The 19,665-nt window shown below is 39.4% G+C and overlaps 1 protein-coding gene across 1 annotated transcript; it reads left to right on the top strand.

Moving 5' to 3' along the window:
- The first annotated feature begins 2,007 nt into the window (after positions 1-2,007).
- Positions 2,008-19,375, top strand: LOC143028479 (all trans-polyprenyl-diphosphate synthase PDSS2-like). The gene is made up of 7 exons (XM_076190633.1): positions 2,008-2,864; positions 7,632-7,760; positions 10,583-10,784; positions 12,663-12,801; positions 15,805-15,914; positions 17,351-17,515; positions 17,706-19,375. Exons 1-7 carry the CDS (start codon positions 2,479-2,481, stop codon positions 17,859-17,861), a joined length of 1,287 nt encoding a protein of 428 aa, XP_076046748.1. The 5' UTR covers positions 2,008-2,478; the 3' UTR covers positions 17,862-19,375.
- Positions 19,376-19,665: the final 290 nt, after the last annotated feature.

The following is a 19,665-nucleotide window of genomic DNA, read 5'->3' as shown; positions in this document are numbered from 1 at the left end:
ACAGAAGGAAATTAACATAATCAACGAACCATAAAAAAGTCTTGTGAACTCACCACAAGCAACACAAAAATTAACATTAATTAAATGTATAATCGTATATTTTAATTTGTTCAGACATGATCGGGTGAGATGAATCGGGTATCTCTGGTAACGTTAGGGTGAAAATTTTCTTCACCATTATTCTTATTTCTAGAGAATAAATAGATATATAGGTAGATAGATGGATGGATAGTTAGATAGAGATATTATCTCTGATTCTGATGCGAGACTGGTACACTTGATGGCTGTTTGAAAGCATGCATAAGAAGAGAAAGTTGAGAGTAAATGTAGGTAAAAGTAAAATGATGAATTGCAAAAAGAGTGATGATAGTGGCAGGGAGAATGAAAGGTGAGAATCTGGATGAGGAGGAGTGGAGGTGGAAAATAGTCTTTGGGGGAATGAAAAAGAGAGAATGTTCAATTTGTGGAAGGGCAACGTACTACCACCAGGGGACACAACTTGAATTATCAAATTCACCACCAACTGGACCAAGAAAAAAATGTCTTCCGGCTCGAGACTTGGAAGTTTGAAACAGGCGAATGTAATATACAGCGAATGCTCCCTCACCGGAGACAGTCGAAATGCGACTTTGCCAAGTAGTGGAAGAACAGGCCAGACCTGTACCACTTTTTCATATTTCTTAAGTCCACAAGCCAAAGGACTGTCACACAATGAATAAGACAGTCAAGAACTAAGAAGGTCTTATTACTCCCAAGGATATCAAATGATCTCTACTAGAGATGAATACTAAAGGTGAATAATGAGAAATAGATATTTGGGGTGAATACAGAGAGTAGGCTGTGTGAAGGAGCACTGTATAGTGCAGACAATTCGAATGATGAACCAGGGCTGAAGTGTTCTGGGCTTATAGGAAGAATGAGTGAGGAACAACATAAAAAGATAGCATAAGGTGGTGGAGAGAATTTGAGAGAAATACCAAGAATCGGGTAGTTGGGTTGGAGTAAAGGGGGTTTCGGATGCCTGTGGATCAGGAAAGATAGATTTCAAAAGATGAGTGGAAAGAAAGGGGTTCTGTAAAGAAATAAACATTGTTAATGCTGCCTGAAGAGATTGGCTTGTTTTCTTTGTAAATTATTTTTTGCAGCTATATGTGACGTCGCCATGTCAATGAAGCGGTGGGGGTAATCTAGCTTCGGTAATCGGTCCCTTTCGCGAAGTGCTGTGACTCGCTGCTTTATCTGACAAGAACAGTGTGGCGGGATTTAGGGATATCTTCCTTCTCAAGTGGTGCTAAAATGGGAGGGAGCGTTAGATGGCTCTTAATGTGCATGTAATGGGTGTGTGGTTTGACTTGACCAGCCCCTCATAAGGTAGAATGGGCCTTTCGTATGTATATATACATATCCATTCTGAAATCACGTTATGTTCCTATTTTCTATACCGGATAGTTGATTCACTATGGTCTTTGGATCACGTTTTGGACTCGTTATCGGCAGCTATTACCCTCTCGGAAGAGAGCTTGAGCTCATATATGACCGATCTATGGGTAATGCTGTGACCTTACACGCACCCCCAACTCCCCGCCCACGAAAGTTGGAGTAACAACCCGCAGCGCAACGATACTGATATTGTTTCAGTCCTGGGCGGGATTCAAACCCGGACCTCCGTAGTGGCAGCCGGGAACTCTACCAACAGCGCCACGTGTTTCTAATCTACGTTGTTTTTAGTCATGTAATATATACGTTTATTTTTTTATTTGTATTCCATTCAGAAAGCTTGTGTTTACACATTCCACATTTCTATTCATTAGTAGTATATATTCAAATTTCCACACACTTGTTAGCGAATACTATTTCCAAGTGCGTTCACAACGATACCTTATTATATCTGATAACTTACTTTCTCATCTCATACGATCCAGAGCATAATTGTTCTTATTTCCGGAGTAATTCATTCAATTTGACAGTGTTACAGTCCCGTTAGTTCGAGGAGGCCCACAGCGTCCGATTCGGTTACAAGGACTTTAGTCCATACCAAGATAAATTTCTCTGTGCTTCCTCATTCAAATGACTATAAGTATTGTTATTACCATAGAGTGCTTAAATTAATTTTATCGCGCGATTGTAATAATAATGTTACCGTATATATATTGTTTATTATTGAAATGTTGAAAGTTACGAATGCTTCGCCTGTTTTGTAATGTTTACATGAGATAATCGGAGGCTAGGAGAATGGGTACGGGCTACAGGTGAAAGAGGTACGGCAGAGGAGGATAATTTAAGCTGGGAAGGGAAGAGTGATTGAAGGCTTGAGAAGGGCCTCCGCCTCTTCGGGTCATCAAACTCGAGCCGTGCGTCAGGTGGTACAAGGAGTAGCAGACTAGCAATCAGTGTGGTTTTGGTGTCAGCCCAGGTACAAAATATCTTGTCGTCCAGTGAAGGAAGTATGACTCCCTATCAGTCGTAGAAAAGACAACCATGGCTAGCACCGTAGCAGGATTTTTTGCTCGTCTTGGCAATACAGGGACCCTAGTATCAGCCCCTGCATCCAGAAACATTTGTAATAATATACTTTCGAGAGGAGGAAGTGTGTCGAGATCTCGAGTGACTCCTCTTGTGCAGTTAGGAGTGTCATCCAGCCGTAGAGAAGATGGAGTTGTGGGAAACAGTATCAATTACAGCACTGCACCTGTTCAGCATCGCAAGCCAGACTGGAATAGGGCAGTTAGTGATGCAGAAAAAATTGTGGGATACCCAACTTCATATTTAACTCTGAGATCGCTCCTGTCCGATGAAATGTCAAACATTGCCGTCCACATGCGTAAACTTGTGGGCACATCACATCCACTTCTAAAAACAGCCAAGTAAGAGTACATTATGTTTGTATGTAAGGCACCCTTATGGTTAAAGTGTAGAAGATGTCCATCTGTTTTCCTATAGCTTAAGGTCTGTTGTTAGTGACTTAGTCTTCTCCCCGCCACTTGTCTTCATATCTTAATACCTTCATCTGTATAGAGTTACAGAGCTGGCATTTGGTCTCCAGACAAACCCAAGATCTTTCATAGCTTTGCAAATGTTTCTTATAGTTTCTTAGTCCTTACGTAAGAAGAGCTGACAGCAACTGAACTTGAAATTGAATCTTCCTCCTCCCAGCTGGTGACAGAATCTGACCCACACTAATACCTTCTGTATTTACCTTTGGTATGGTCAATAATAACCCAATGCAGGATATTGAGTGGTGAATTGTTCAACAACTATATATCAAGTGAGCTGGTCTTGTATGTTGGTGTGTCATATGTTGGGTAGTTGTCAGATTGGTCTAATATGTGAACTGGTAATTATACAGCTCACTACATTTTTCCATTCTTCTTTTAATGCTATTTAAAGTAAACTCAAGTAGCATTCACTGTTGCTGACTTTTGAGGTTATTCCAGTCTCAAACAAGTCTGTGGTAAAAAGATTTGTATTTTTTTTTAAAGTGCACACCTATGCGATAGAGCAATAGAAAATTAAATATTGATTTGATAAATTTTAATATATCAATGTAATATACATTTTGTTTGGCAGAAATCAGTAATAAAAACCTTGTTAAAAGCAAATACACTAATGAATGGAGCTGCGACGATAAGTTCAAGATATCATGTCATCTGTCCAGTCCTGTCAATGTCAGTTTGATGATTTTACAAAGGATTACAAAGGCGGAGCATGCCGACAGGAGACCTTTTGATCCATATGTAGGTAGGATGCGAAAAAAAAATCATATTAATGATAAAATAATAAATAAAAACTATGATAATGTACCGTATTTTCCGGCGTATAGTGCACGACTTTTTTCCGTTTGAAGGGCCTTAAAATGGGGGGTGCGCGTTATCTGGTGGTGCGCATTATTTACGGCCTACGATAAAAATTCTGCAGCTGTGTGTGTAATTTTTTTCACAACAACATGACGATGTTGGCCGTCACAAAGTCGGGACGGCACACTTCTCTGTGACGTTCCGTGAGAACAAGAACAGCCATGGCGACATGAAAGAATACGCCAGCATGGGGTATATGTAGGTATCTATCGAATCTCATTTTTCATGTTTAAATAGGCCTAAACACCATGAAACATGATCAGTATTCATGATATTTGCCCATGTTCACAGCATCCTAGTTTGAATTTTTATGTTGGCTTTGTTGCTTCACGTTAGGTATGGTACAAATTCCATTGTGGCCGATCATAAACTCGTGTCAAACACCTGACTACAACAACCTCTTTCGGGAGTCATATTAACTATATGTCACCTCGATGAGAGACTGTCCTATTTCACCACTGTCATTGATGTTTCAAAGCTAAAACGAAACAGTCTGTAGTTTGTTTCAGTATTAAATAAAAAATGGTAAAGATGAATTATTTCCTCAAGATATAAAATGAACATTTTCTGTAAAAATCCCGAAATTTTTCTGTATATTTCACTTTCAATAAATTTTTTTAGATTATATTTCCTACAAACTATTTAAGCTACAAAGTAATAAAGGACCAACGCACAACATGAGTTATATACCGGTACATGTAGTTCCGACTTTTTCTTAGTTGTGTCCTGATTGATGTCTAAACTGACAATTTAGTGACAAATCAACAGATTTCCCAGTGGTGGCTCTAGCCAATGAAAAATACTTCTCCATGTAACCTCGTTCACATGATATAAATACCGAGGTAAAACTGCGTTATAGACAAATGCGATCGGGCATGCGCGTTATACGTCGGTGCGCGCTATCTGTGTACTGAGATAACGAAGTGCATGGGTGCGCATTTTAAGCCGGAAAATACGGTAAATAACAAATAAAATACATAAATAAATGCATAGGTATAGTTAAATAATAAACAAACAGGTAAATAGTAAATAATAATAAATGGACATATAACTAATAATAAATGAAAATCAGACAGACAAATGATAACAAAACAAAAACAAATAATATAAGATAAATTATAATCATTACAGCATCTTACTTAGGTATTTATCTAAATGATTCTTATAGCTTCGAACTGAACTACATTGCACTACCTGTGCAGGAAGTTTATTCCATTCATTAACTACACGGTTGGCAAAGTTGTTTCTACCTACTTCCAAATTGAATCTATTTCTGGACAGTTTGAGACCATTGTTTCTTGTCTGATTCTCATTCATTGTAAAAATTTGGTCACTTTAGATGTTGTCAATTCCCTTTAGAATTTTAAAGGCCTGTATCAAGTCACCTCTGAGTCTATGCTTTTTTAGGGAAAACAGATTCATATGTTTTAGTCGATATTTGTATGATTTATTTTTTATATTTGGAATGACTATGTTGTGTACTGGGTGTTCTCCCATTCTAAGTGGCATCATGATTTTGAAACAATGCTTTAGAGCTGAGCCTCATGCTTTTCTTGAAGCTATGAAAGAAAATGTGGGTAAAAGTAAGGGGATGAGATGTACAAAGGGAGAGGATGGCAGCAAATTAGAAGTGAGTATTAAGAGAGGAAGTGGAGAGCTTTAGATACTTGGGTGTGAATGTGGCGGAAAAGTGAGGAATGGAGGTGGAAGTAGAATGTAGATTGAGAGAAACAAGTGAATGCCTTGGGGGATTAAAGACTGTAATGAGAAATAGACATTTGGGAATGGATGGTAAGAGGAGATTGTATGAGGGAGTGATTGTGCTGACAGCACTATATGGGGCAGAAACATGGGATATAGGAGAGGAAGAGTTTGAATATGTTTTGAAATGAAATGCCTGAGAAGTATGATAGGGGTTACTAGGCTGGATAGAGTGAGAAACAAGGATATGAGGAGGAGAGTCGGTATGGAAAGGAAGTTGGGATATAGGGTTGATGAAGGAGTATTGGGATCGTTTGGACACATGGAAAGAATAAGTGAAGAAAGATTAGTAAAAGGTGTGGAAGGAGTGAACATGAGGGGGCGATCAAGGATGAGATGGATGGATGGGTTAAAAGGGGCATTGGGAAAGATGAGAATGTCTATTGAAGAAGGAAGGGAGAAGACAGAAGATAGGGGTGAGTGGAGAATAATTGTGTAAGGATGATGCCATGATGCATGGGAGTGGGTGTTAGATGGGGGTGAGGGAGTAGGTGTGAATGATATTTTGACGCAGTCCGAAGGGATTTCTCCATGTTTTCTCTTTTCTGCATGAGGGGATGGAGAGGGGGGTCACTGATTAAATGAATCAGCCTTGCTGTGGATGCCAAAACTAGTCATCAATATTCTGACGATGACAGCCCTGATGACCTCTAGCATTACAGGTACCACATTACTAAATGCAGGTTAGATTAGGTTAGACCAATTTATCATACTGGTATTCTAATTTCTTTGACTTCTGCATCTATCAAAGCAAAGATGGTGTCTCAAGCACTCATCATGGTTCCATTCGTTAGTGTATTGCTTTTATAAACTTTTTCTTTTATTAATTTATGGTAAGAAAACCTTATTACATTGATATATTATAATTTGCAAAATTAATATTTTATTTTCTATTGCTATATTGTTTAGTTGTGCACTTTTAAACATTTACCAAAAACAAATGGTCAAACTCCTGTAGCAAAGGAAGATTTTAAATTGTGTCCTGTGGTGTTCTGGTTATGAACAGGTTGCAGCATATGGTGGTTGGGGTATCTGGAACATCTTATACCTGTATTCACCAAGTCCAGACCAAGATACGATGATAAATTTGTTAAGGAGTGATGCTTGCAAAAAACCAGACCTTTATCTCCAATCATATTTTCATCTTAGCCATTGTCATTGTAAAGGAGAGCTTATAGAAAAAAAATCTGGGCACTCATTTACAGCTTTACATATTGACAGTACAAAAATGTAAATGGAAAAAATAAAAATCTCCCCCAAAATGTAGGCAAACTTGGCTTAGATTTTCTCAGATCAAAAGTAAAATATTTGGAGTTCTAGATGAATGTCCCATCATCCATGAGGAGCAAAGATGAGAGTGAGGAAAGGGTGGTGGAGGGGAGTGGAATGGGTGGGAATAAATACATGTCTTTAAATTGACTACCTCCCTTATAAGGAGGGAAAAAGCTCTTGGTATATAGATAAATAGAAAGTAAAATCCAAGTTACCACCCCTAGCCTAACCAACCAGCCCTAATCTAATCCACTCCTGTGGGCTGCTCTTTTCCAGGTACATGTGGATTCATCAGCAACATGTATCACCATATCAACTCATAGTTCAACAGTAAATGTTTCAATAATCTTATTGTGGATGGTTAGAGACTTCTTCAGATGACTCATCAGCCAACTCTAGAATGGGTTAGACTCTCCAGATTTAGGAGAAAGAACACCCTATCTGTACTATGTAAAGTAGAATAGGTGTCCTTTATCACAAAAATGTTATGCTAGTTATTTAGATTTATGTTGTTAATCTCTGTGCTCATGTTTAACAAGTACTATCATTCTTTCTAGTAATCAATAGACTCTCCAGATGTAGTAGAAAAAACACCCCGTACTGTGTAGAGTGGAATAGGTGTCCTTTATTACAAAAATGTTATGCTAGTTATTTAGATTTATGTAGTTAATCTCTGTGCTTATGTTTAACAAGTACTATCATTCTTTTTAGTAATCAATAATAACATTCCTGTTAACTTTGCAGACGGCTGATTTACAATGGACGAAACAACATGCAGACACGAGGTCTCATTGTTTTACTCATTTCAAAGGCAGCAGGGCACTTGAACCCAGAAGAGTTAGAACAAGATAGACCAGCTGGAGTCTCACACAGGTATTTGTATAGGATTTGTGTTTTAGATATGCAGCAGGTTTTGCATAGTTTATGTTATAGCATTATTGAATGATTATTGAATAATGGAGAGAATGAGTGAAGAAAGATTAGTAAAAGAAATGTGGAAGGCAGAGGTGGATGGAGTGAACATGAGGGGATGACTGAGGATGAGATGGATGGATAAGGTAAAAGAGCTATTGAACAAGAGGGGATGTCTGTCGAGGAAGGAATGGAAAAGGCAGAAGATAGGGGTGAGTGGAGAATGGTTGTGTATGGATGATGCTGTAATGCATGGAAGGGAGTGGGTGGGGATGGGGGTTAGGGAGTGGTTATGTATTGTATTTTAAGGCAGTTGCAAGGGATTTCTCCCTGTATTCAATGCTATTGCATTACGGGGCAGAGAGGAGGGGGTCACTGATTAAATGAAGTTGCATTGCTGTGGATGTGCTGTGTTTTGCTGCATAGCTTCTGACCAGGGTGATGGATGAGATGCATGGATCACCCATCATCCAGGAGGAGCCAAGATGAAAGGGAGGGGTGGTGGTGAATAGTGGTGGAATGGGTGTAAGTGGAATTATACCTTTTGTCTTTGCCTACCTCCCTTATAATGAAAAAAAAATTGGTATATATGTATTATTGAATAAAGTACAGTATTCATACATATATACATATCTAAGGCTTTTTCCCCCTTACAAGAGAGGTTACCAAAAAACAAAGGCATAAAATCCACTCCCACCCATTCCATCCCCACATACTCCACTCTTAGCTTGGCCTCTCCAGACCTCCTGGATGATGGGTCATCCCTGCATCTCACCCACTGCCCTGGGTCAGAGGCAGTGTCACAAGACACAGCACATTCACAGCAAGGCCACTTCATTAAATCGGCAACCCCGCCTCTCCATCCCCTCATACAGAAAAAGAGAAGACAGGGAGAAATCCCTTTGGGCTGCCTCAAATTTTCACACATACTACCTCATCCCCCACCCACTCCCTTTCATGTATCCCAGCATCATCCATACACAACCATTCTTCATTAACCCCTATCTTCTCCCTTCCTCAACAGACATTCCCTTCTTTACCAATGCCCCTTTTACCCCATCCATCCATCCATCTCATCCTTGGTTGCCCCCTCAAGTTCACTCCTATCTCTGCCTTCCACACCTCTTGTACTAATCTTTCTTCACTCATTCGTTCTGTGTCCAAACCATTCCAATACTCTTTCATCAATCTTACCTCCCAACTCCCTTTCCACCCCCATTCTCCTACTCACCTCCTCATTTCTCACTCTATCCAGCCTAGTAACCCCTATCATACTTCTCAGGCACCTCTTCTCAAAAACATTCAAACTTCTCCTCTCTTCCTCCCTTATGTTCCATGTTTCTGCCCTGTACAGTGCTGTCTGCACAATCACTCCTCTATACAATATCCTCTTAACACCCATTCCCAAATGTCTATTTCTCATTACACTTTTTAATCCCCCAAGGCATTTAATTGCTTCTCTCAATCTATATTCTACCTCCACCTCCACTCCTCCCTTTCCTGCCACACTCACACCCAAGAACCTAAAACTATCCACTTCCTCCAGTCTCTATTAATACTCACATCCAGTCTATTGCCATTTTCTTCCCTTATACACCTCATTACCTTATTATTACAGTATTCAGTTTTGTTTATTTATTAGTATATTTTTTTTTTCCGTCTGTCCCATATTTGAAAGACATATCAAACAAATGAAATGACTACATCTGTCTTGTTCCCCTCCCCTTTTTTTTTGTGACATGGATACTTACGACTTAAGAGGTTCATAGAAACACCTTAGTTTCAAGAAAAATTATTTGGGATTCATTAGCATAAGTGATCTTACCTTTTTTTTTTCTTTTCTTTTTTTCCAAAATTGGTGGTTCCCCAAGATGCTTATGAAAATATTAGTTTGAGTAAAAGAACCTTATTTCTTGTTTCTCATAAACCAAAACTGACAACATATCTATATACTAAGGGCTATTTCCCTCTTACAAGGAGGTAGCAAAATCAAAAGGGCAAGTACCCACTCCCACCAATTTTACTCCCACCCATTCCACTCCCATCCACCACCCTTTCCTTCCTTTTATCTTAGCTCCTCAGAGGTGATGGGTCATCCCTGTATCCTGCCCACCTCCCTGGGCTAGAAGCAATGTAGCAAGACATAGTACATCCACAGCAAGGCTGCTTCATTTAATCAACCCCCTCCCTGCCCCCTCATGCAGAAAAAGAGAAGATGGAGAAAAATCCCTTTATGCTGTGTTTAAACATTCACACATAACCACTCCCTAACCCCACATCCCCTTCCTTGAAAAAGGATAGTTATAGGATAAACTTGAAAAGGAACAGTTTCCCACACAGAGCGATAGATACATGGAACAAATTAGACAAGAAAACAGTATGTGCTAACACTATACAGGATTTTAAGATAAAACTTGATGCAGAGAGATACAAAGACGGGTCACCACGAGCATAGCTCCCCTCCCGTATATTACAACTAGGTAAATGCAACTAAGTAAATACACAGCCATTCTCCACTCACCTCTATCTCTTGAAAATATACAGTCACTCACTATCTTTCAGCCCTGGATGTCATCTGTAGCAAACCACTGTACATCACTGTTTCCAGGCAGATATTAAATATCTGACACATTTATGTTGCATGTGAGCACCCCTTTACCCTCGTCCAATTCTGGAGAGATTGTCTTTTGAGAAGGGTCAAAATTGAGTAGAAATATTATATGTTCTGGAAGTGTTTCAGTGAGTTTTCTGGACCGCCAGTAAATAGCACCTTCTTTCCACAGTCAGCGGAGTCTGGCAGAAATCACAGAGATGATTCACACAGCACATCTTATCCACAAAGGTGTCGTAAATCTCTCGTCGTCCATATTCACGGATGGCACGACGCTTGAGGACATGCAGTTCGGGAACAAAATTGCCATTCTTTCAGGAGACTACCTGTTGGCCAATGCCTGTACTGGTCTCGCTGGTTTACGGAATACACAGGTAAGCCTGTTGAATAATGCATCATGAAAGGCATGTAAAAGAGGTTATTTTGTCAGCAGTATCCACTACCTTTATCCTTGGGGGAAATATCACACATAGAGGAGTCAAAGGAGAGATTTAAGGAAGGCAACAAAATGTAGAAATAATTTAAATTAAGAGTGAGACAAAAATACAAGATTTTTTTTGGCAAAAGGCAAGGATTTGTTTTAGGGCTTTTGTGGATCTGGAGAAGGCTTATGACAGGGTTGGTGGGAACGCATTATGGGAGATGTTGCAGATATTTGGGATAGGAGGAAAGTTGTTTAGGGCAGTCTATAGATGGGGTGATACAGGAGGTAAATGTTAGGGTAATGGGCAGGGGATTGGAGATGGTTTGTGAGAGTACAGGGAAGTAGGTGGTGAGCCAGTTGTTGTTTGCAGATAACACTGTACTTTTGGCTGGCTTGCAGAAGGGTCTGAGACAGTGATGGTGTTTGGTAGGGCAAGTGACAGGAGATTGTTGAGAGTCAGTGTGGGTAAAAGTAAGAGGGGAGTAGTGAGTTGGAAGTAGAGAGGCCAGAGGAAATGGATAGGTTTAAATATGTACATATTTAAGGACATATGTAGCATGGAATGGAGGAATCGGGGTGGAGATAAACTGTAGAGTGAGGGAATCACATAAATGTCTGGAGGATAAACAGTATCATGAGAAATGGGTATCTGGGGAAGGAAGCAAATAAAAGACTATTTGAAGGAGTGATTGTGCCTGTGATATTGTACAAGGCAGAGACTTAGAATATTAGGGAGGCAGAAAGAAGAAATTTAAATGTCTTTGAAAAGTATGTTGGGGATTATGATGAAAGTGAGAAATGAAGTGTGTGGATGGAAGGGGAGCTGGCAGATAAGACTTATAAAGAAAATACTGGTATAATTTGGGCATAGGAAAAGGAGTGAAGAAAGAAGAGCAAGAAGAATATGGAAGGCGGAGACGGATGTAGTGAACTTGAGTGGAAGACTAAAATTGAGTCAGATTGGTTGGGTGAATAGGAAATGTCTTGTTGAGCAAGAAAGGGAGAAGACAGGGAATAGGGGTGAGTGGAGGATGGTTGTGAAAGGATGAGAAGTTGATTTGGCCCAAAGGGATTTCTCCCGTTCTCCTTTATTTATGTACAAGTGGAAGATAAGGGAGTTTCTCCATGTAAATGAAGCAGTGGGAGTAAACCAGCTTTGGCTATCGGGTCTTGCTGTGGAGGTGCTGTGTCTTGCTGCATAGCTTCTAACACAGGGAATGGGCAGGGGACAGGGATGGTCCTTCACTCACAAGATATAAATGAAAACGAATGGATGTTTGATGGGTAGGGGTTGAGTACATGTCTTGGCTGGCTACCTTCCTTGTCAGGAGGAAGAGGAGTTGTTGAGACAGACAAACATCTATGCTCCACCAAAGTTAAGACCTGAAGGTGGAACTGATACAGTTTTAACATGAGGCAGTGAAAGCGACAGTTGTGAAAAGGATGAAAGTGGTCACGTTGTTCCAATTTCATATCCAGTCACTTTGCTTTATGGCCAATAGCTAAATACAGTGAGTCCTCATTATACGGTACATATGTGTTCCTGAAAACCTTACCACAAATTGAAATTACCGTATACCGAACCCAAGGTTCGACTTATGGCAGATATACATTCTCCCTGCTCTTTCCTCTTCAAAATATCTAATTTTACCTCCAAAACATAAATGGATACTGTATCTGTGAATTTTTCTTACCGTAAATAGAATCGAGGGTAGTAATTACCAAATACCGTAACTGTGAATTTACTGGATAAAGAATTACCATATAAGGAGGACTCACTGTAGTTGGAAGGGAAAATATCCTTTTGTAATGTTGTCATTTATTTCAGGTTGTAGAATTGATTGGCACTGCTATAAGCGATTTCATGGAGGCAGAGTTCATGGGGGACAGGGATAATCAGGGTAATCCAGTACCACTTCCAAGTATCACCATAAAGGAGTGGGAGGAGAAGAATTACATGGCTGCAGGTAAGTAAACCTGTTAATGGCAGGCTAAGAAGTCATCCACCATGCTATTTTTGCTACTTGTATTATAAATTTTTCTTGTATTTTAGGTAACATTTCCCTCTTGTAAGTTGGGTTAGTGAATAGAATTTGATATTGTCACTTCTTCTTGTGTAGTGAAGTTAACCTCTTTAATGCGAGTCAACTACTCATGCGCACATTAGGGTGCCTGATGTACGATGATGCGTCACAATATGCACATTATGAAATATAAAGCTACAGCTGTTATACGTTTTCTCTTTCACATAGAACGTGTATAACTACAGAATAAGGGATCAAGTCTGTTCACAGAATACAGGGGTCACTCAGCTACAACTATGTAAATGAATATAATCAGGACGCTGATGCCAGTATCCTCAAATACACACTTGCGGCTTATGACATTTATGTAGGAGTCATCATATTCTAGGGGTTAAGTGTGAGAGAGACGATTCTTGTTTGTATGTATGGAATCGATCCATTGCCTCAGATCTCTTTTGGAGGAAGCTGTTTGTTAGTTACCTGAAGGCCACAGGTCTTCTGCATCAGAGACCAGGGGAAATGGATTGATTGATCTTTTGCAGGAGCCCCACAGCCCCAGGGAACTGGCCACAACCACCAGTTCAGCCCACAGGTCACTCAGTGAAGAGATTTTGTGTTGTTGCCTGGAAAGAATGAATGTAGGATAGAGTAGTATGATGGACTGTACATGATGGTTGCATCTTGAGCAAATGGAGTCTGTTGCAGTCTGGTTTTTGTGTTGATACTTTTTTAGACCTGTCATCCAGGAGGTACCAAGATAAGAGGGAGGGAAGAGGGTGGAGGGGAGGGGAGTGTGATAGAGATGGATTGGGTGGGAGTGGTTTTTATGCCTTTGTTTTTTGGCTACCTTCCTTATAAGGGGGAAAAAGCCTTTGGTATATGTATGTATGTACTTTTTTAGTGCAGGGTGGTGTGAATGTAGGCATGCCAGTACAATTTTTGCTTATCTTGGGAATTTCTCTGCTGGATTGATTTCTGTGGAAGAAGTTCGATGAAGTATAAAATTAATCTTTTGAAGTTTGGAAAAAGCTTATAACAGGGAAGCCATGAAGGTACTGTGGGAGGTATTGCTGATATATGGGATTGGGGGAAAGCTGTTTAGGGTAGACAAGTGTTTACGAGAATAGTAGAGCCCATGTTAGAATTGTGAATGAAGAGAGCAAATGGTTTGAGGTAAAGGTGGGGATGTGCCACATCTATCAAAATATAAAATCCTGAGGACAGAGCCTTTACTAATACGAGATTTTGCTTGTTACAGCTTTACCAAGTACGTAGTTGTAATACATGTGACTGAGATTAAATAAGAGGAATGAGGGAGGTAGGGAAGGGGTCACTGAATAATAGGGAAGGTTAAGGAGAAGGTGGACCAAATGTCTGGGAACAGGACAGGTTAAAGATAAGATGGAACAATTGGATGGGTGAAAGACATTAGCTCACAACCGAGGAATGGTCATGTGTGTTATGACTAAATACTTGAAAAAGCTGTGACAAGTGAAACAATGTACTAATAAAGGCTTCGTTCTCACATCATATCTATTTAGGTAGACTTGTCTGCAACTGCCACTTTCATACAAAATGTGTCATGTCGCTATGGTTGAACAATGTGTACATGGATGGGGTGGTGTGGGAAGTAAATGGACAGGGGACTGGAGATGGTTAAAATGGAGAGAAGTGGGAGGTGAGCCAGTTAATGTTTGCTGATGATACTGTGCTTGTGGCAGGGTCGGAGAAGGGATTAAAGCAGTTAGTGACAGAGTTTGGGAAGGTATGTGATAAAATGTGGAAAGGATGAGTAAAGAAAGATTAGTAAAAGAGGTGTGGAAGGTAGTGGTGGATGGAGCAAACTTGAGGGGACAGCTGAGGATGAGATGGATGGAGATAGGAAGGAGATAGAGTTGGGTTGAGAATGGCTGTGTGTAGATGATACTGCGATGCAAGAAAAAGGAGTGGGCGAGGGATGGAGAGTTGGGAATGGTTATGTAAATGATATTGTAAGGAAGCCTGAAGGGATTTCTCCCCATCTTCTCTATTTTCTGCATGAGGGGATGAAGAAGGGGCTTGCTAATTAAGTGAAGCAGCCTTGCTATAGATGTACCAGTCTTGCTGCAAAGCTTGTGACACAGGGCAGTTTGGGGGATACAGGGATGACCTGTCATCCAGGAGGAGCTAAGATGAGAAGGAGGAAAGGGGAGTGGTTGGGAGTGGAATGAGCGGGAGTGGGTACATGCCTTTTAACTTGACAACCTCCCTTATAATGAGGGAGGGAGGAGGGTGGAGGGAAGTGGAGTATGTAGGGGATGGAATGGGTAGGAGTGGTTTCTATGCCTTTTTCTTTTTGGCTAACCCTTGTGTTAGGGGAAAAAGCCTTTGGTATATGTATGTATGTATGGACCTCCCTTATAATGGTGGGGAGAAGCCCTTGGTATACAGATAGTGAAGTGCCTCTGTTATGATAATGTGTATGTGTTTTTGAATAGATATGTGATGAGGTGTTGACATACCAGATCTCATTTTATATATATCTTTCATCTTAACTCCTTGTGACCATTCATCCATGAGGAACCAAGATCAGAGGGAAACAAAGGGTGGTGGATGGGAGTGGGTGTGTGCCTTTGACCGGATACATCCCTTTTGGTGGGAAGAAGCCCTTGATATGTAGATTTTTTTTATCTTTTATTATTTCTTGCTGTGGATGTGCTGTGTCTTGCGACACTGCTTCTGACCCAGGGCTGTGGACAAGATGCAGGGATAACTCATTATCCATGAGGTGCCAAGATAAGAGGGAGGGAAGTGGAGTGTGATTGGGATGGAATGGGTGGGAGTGGTTTTTATGCCTTTGTTTTTTGGCTACCTCCCTTGTAAGGAGGAAAAAAGCCTTTGGTATATGTATGTATGTATGTATGTATTATTTCTTATCTCATTTTAGTGTTTCTGTTCTTTACCAAGGGAGCCTGATGGCCAAGTCATGTCAGGCCACCATGGTTCTCTCAGGTCACGATACAGAGATGCAGTCCAAAGGATTCAACTTTGGAAAAAACATTGCTTTGGCTTGGCAGGTACGTGTCCACCAATAATCACATTTTTATTGAATTTACCTTGTGGGTTGCCATATAATGAAGCAGTGGGGGTAAGCCAACTCTGTCTATTGGTTCCTTCTGTGGAGGCAACATATTTACCTAATTGTATTATACAGGAAAAGAGCAATGCTTGTTGGGTCACATCTCCTATTTAATTTTCTAACATACCTAGACTCAAATTCATGTCTGGTTCCAACTTAATCTATATCTTTGATTTCCAATTATCATATTTAGAGTTGAGCTCGTGTATTGCTTGAGCTTGGGCTATATCACCTTCTAAGCTATTCCACATATTTATGCATCTATAAGGAAACTATTTCTTCACACCCTTTTGACATGTGGGCTTTCTTAATTTCCTTCCCTGTTGAAACCCTCCCATCTTTAATCAGGAGATATCTTCTATTAATGTAATCTATCCCCTTTAGTGACCTGAATACTGTAATCGTGTCATCTCATTCTCTTTGATCTCTTAAAGTTGACAGACCCAATACTTTTAGTCTTTCTTCACAAGGTTTATCTGTCAGGCTGGGGACCAGTTTGGTTGTTACCTTTTGTATTCTCTCAGGTTGCTTGTATCCTTCACTCAGTGTGGGGACTATACTACTGATGCATATTCTATTCTTGGACAGATTAGGATTTCAGTGAGTTTTTTTCATTATCTCTTCATCCATATAATGGAACATCACTTTAATTTTTTTGCAGTAGTCTGTATGTTTCTCCCGCAGTCCTGGTGATATATCTGTCAGGTGGCAGGTTATCTTTTATCAAGGCTCCCAAGTCCCTCTTTTGCTTTTGTAATGGTTTTGTCACTATTGCCCATTTCCAGTACTTTGCAGTTTTTGGTATTGAACTTCGCTTCCCATTTTTGGCTCCATGCAAAAATAGTATCTAGATCTTTTTTGCAATATTCTACCATCCTCGTTTTTCACTCTTTTCATGATTTTTGCATCATCTGCAAACATGTTGGCATAGCTTGATGTCCCTTCCATCATGTCATTAACATAGACAAGAAACATTATTGGTGCAAACACCGAGCCTTGTGGAACTCTGCTTTACAAGTGTATCTCACTATCATTGACACAAGTGGTGTGGCAGGAGACAGGGATAACCTTTCATCCATGAGATGCTAAGATAGTAGGAGCAATGGATAGGTTTTGGATGGGTGTGGGATGGATGTGTGCTTTGGTTTGCCCATGAGAAAGAGAAGGTGAAGAGTATACACCAGAAGGTACATAGCTGTAACTGAAGCAGACACATTTTTCTTATGTGATTAGACTGTTGGGGTAGGTAATAACTGCTAGGAATTGAAGAGAATTACAGGATTTAGAATCCATAGCTAAGTTAATGTTTCCAATTATGCTACAAGCCAAGAGGAAACTTACTTATTTATTTATTTTCTTTGCATGATATTTCAGGCTCACAGTGAGCTGCAGCCATTCACAGATTTGTACCGACACCCTCCAGGAATGGCCTTTGATTTGACGTCAGCACCTGTCATTTTGCACCTCCTCAAAGATCCGTCCATCATGGACATAATCAGCCCCATGAGAGAATCCGTGGAGAATTGTGACTTTAAGAAGGTGTGTAAGAGGGTTTATTTGTTTATTTATGTATACATATATATTATACATATTTTATTTCCCATGTAAGTGGGAAAAAGCCTTTTGTTATATGTTTATATATATTTATTTGAAACTTCAAAGAATCCTATTGATGCTAGGAATTTCTTATATTTGTTTTTAATTTCCTTTTTTTTTATCCCACTAATAGCTTCACAGTCATATCATGGAAGGCACAGCAGTAGATGAAGCCAAAGATCTTTGCCAGTCCTATGCTAATGCTGCTTTAAACGTTCTCAAGGAATTAGAAGCAACTGATGCACGCACAGCATTGGAGAACATCATTCATGCATTAAAAGATTATTAGTAGTTCTTGGAAAAAAAGAACATCCTGAATGAAGAGTAGTTTTCAGTATGGCCAAAGAGGAGGAGGGGGAACAAATATTCCTCAAGACTATTTGCACAGTAAATCAGTCGTGATGGGTAATGCTCGCTCATTGTTACTCTCGAACCTACTGGAAAAGAAACTTTCCTAGTGCCTATGTTTCGATATATGCACGCAACACGAGATAACCTACAGTCTGTGTTTGCTTGTTTTTTTGCTGAAAGCATAATTTTGTTCCAAAATATGATGAGATAAGCAGTGTAAGTATTTCCTTGTAGACCAAGGTAGGAAGGATGAACATGTTGAAAGCATGCACAGACTGTATGCTATTGACTATATGATGCTACAGCAAAGTGCCCCATGAATAAACTATGGCCCAGTACTAGTTAAATCTATTTAAAGCATTGACAATAAGAGTATTGAGAGGCTATAGAATATAATTTGTATAAAGGGATGAAGTATTGTGCAGTTATTCTGTGAGACTTGAAATTGTTATCAAATATTACAGCAACAGTTTCAATTATGAAATTTGTTTAACTTTCAAGAGAAAGTTGAATAGAATGTCATTTAATTTTTATCAAGTTTACATTTTGTTTTACATTTTAGTTATTGTCAGGGGTGCAGTTGCCAGAATTATTGCTCAAAATAACACTTGTCACAACTTCACGGATATAATGTTTGCATTATTCGTATAAATTTGGGCAATAAATTATCTCAAGGTAGCTTCCCTGTCTTAGATATATGAAGATTAAACCAAATTTGAATTTGTCCACCCAAGTAATAGCTGACATACAGACAGCTCTAACACCTAAAATATAGAACTACAATATTGTTTATTGTTATAACCCGTCTTCAAGTGGTTGGTACAAATACATTCTTTCATGTTTGATCTGAAACTGATGGCCCAGATTCCCATTTGGTATTGATAAGCCTGGATAATAATGGATGTTGCAATGTCAGATATATTGACAATTTATTTATTTATTTTCCCAGTGAAGGGCCAGTTTGAGGAAAGGGTATTGATGAATAACATTATGTTTGCCAGAACATATTGTTAGGAATACAAGGCAGGTGGTAATTTGTGCTTCACAAACCTTGTTGTAGGTGAACTACTGGTAGCATTGAATCTTACCTTCTTTGTACACAATTTATAATTTATATTGATTTTAAAGGGATAAATAATACATACAATTTCTGTGAGGATAGAATCTCTTTCTATGCATCAGGATTCATATATCCATGTCTTTCTGCATCGTTGGTACAGTTTCTTTTATCTTATACACCATTCACAAAAACGATTTCTTGTCAAGTCAAATGCAAGACAATAACTTGCACTAGTTCATCCTACAGTGGATTTTGGACAAAATTATTCATAATACTTGAGGGTCCTCTTCTATCCAACACGTATGTATATATAAGCTATTTTCTCTGTATATATTGGTTATAGGTCTATTTTTAACAATGGTGATTTGGCCTTATAAAGAAATAGTTGTCTAGCTTTTGTTTTAATATCCACCAATAGTGTTTTGTGTTGTGAAAATCTGAGGCCCTTTACAGAAATTCACCTTGATTAATTGACAATTTACTCTCAAGGTAAATTGAGAGGTGCAGGAGGTAAAACTATGCCAGATAGGCAGAAAGAAACAAGTATTTTTGAGATACTCAATCCACACATACATGCAGTAATATTAGTGCTGGTGAACATGACAACAAGGATAGTGTTGCCAGACACAAACAAGAAGTTTGTTTGGTGACAATCTTGCCACCTGCATCTGCAGGATAAGGT

This window comes from Oratosquilla oratoria, chromosome 9 (genome assembly GCF_046742065.1).
Source record: "Oratosquilla oratoria isolate Oo_2021 chromosome 9, ASM4674206v1, whole genome shotgun sequence".
Taxonomy (NCBI): domain Eukaryota; kingdom Metazoa; phylum Arthropoda; class Malacostraca; order Stomatopoda; family Squillidae; genus Oratosquilla; species Oratosquilla oratoria.
This window is presented reverse-complemented; position numbering and strand designations above follow the sequence as displayed.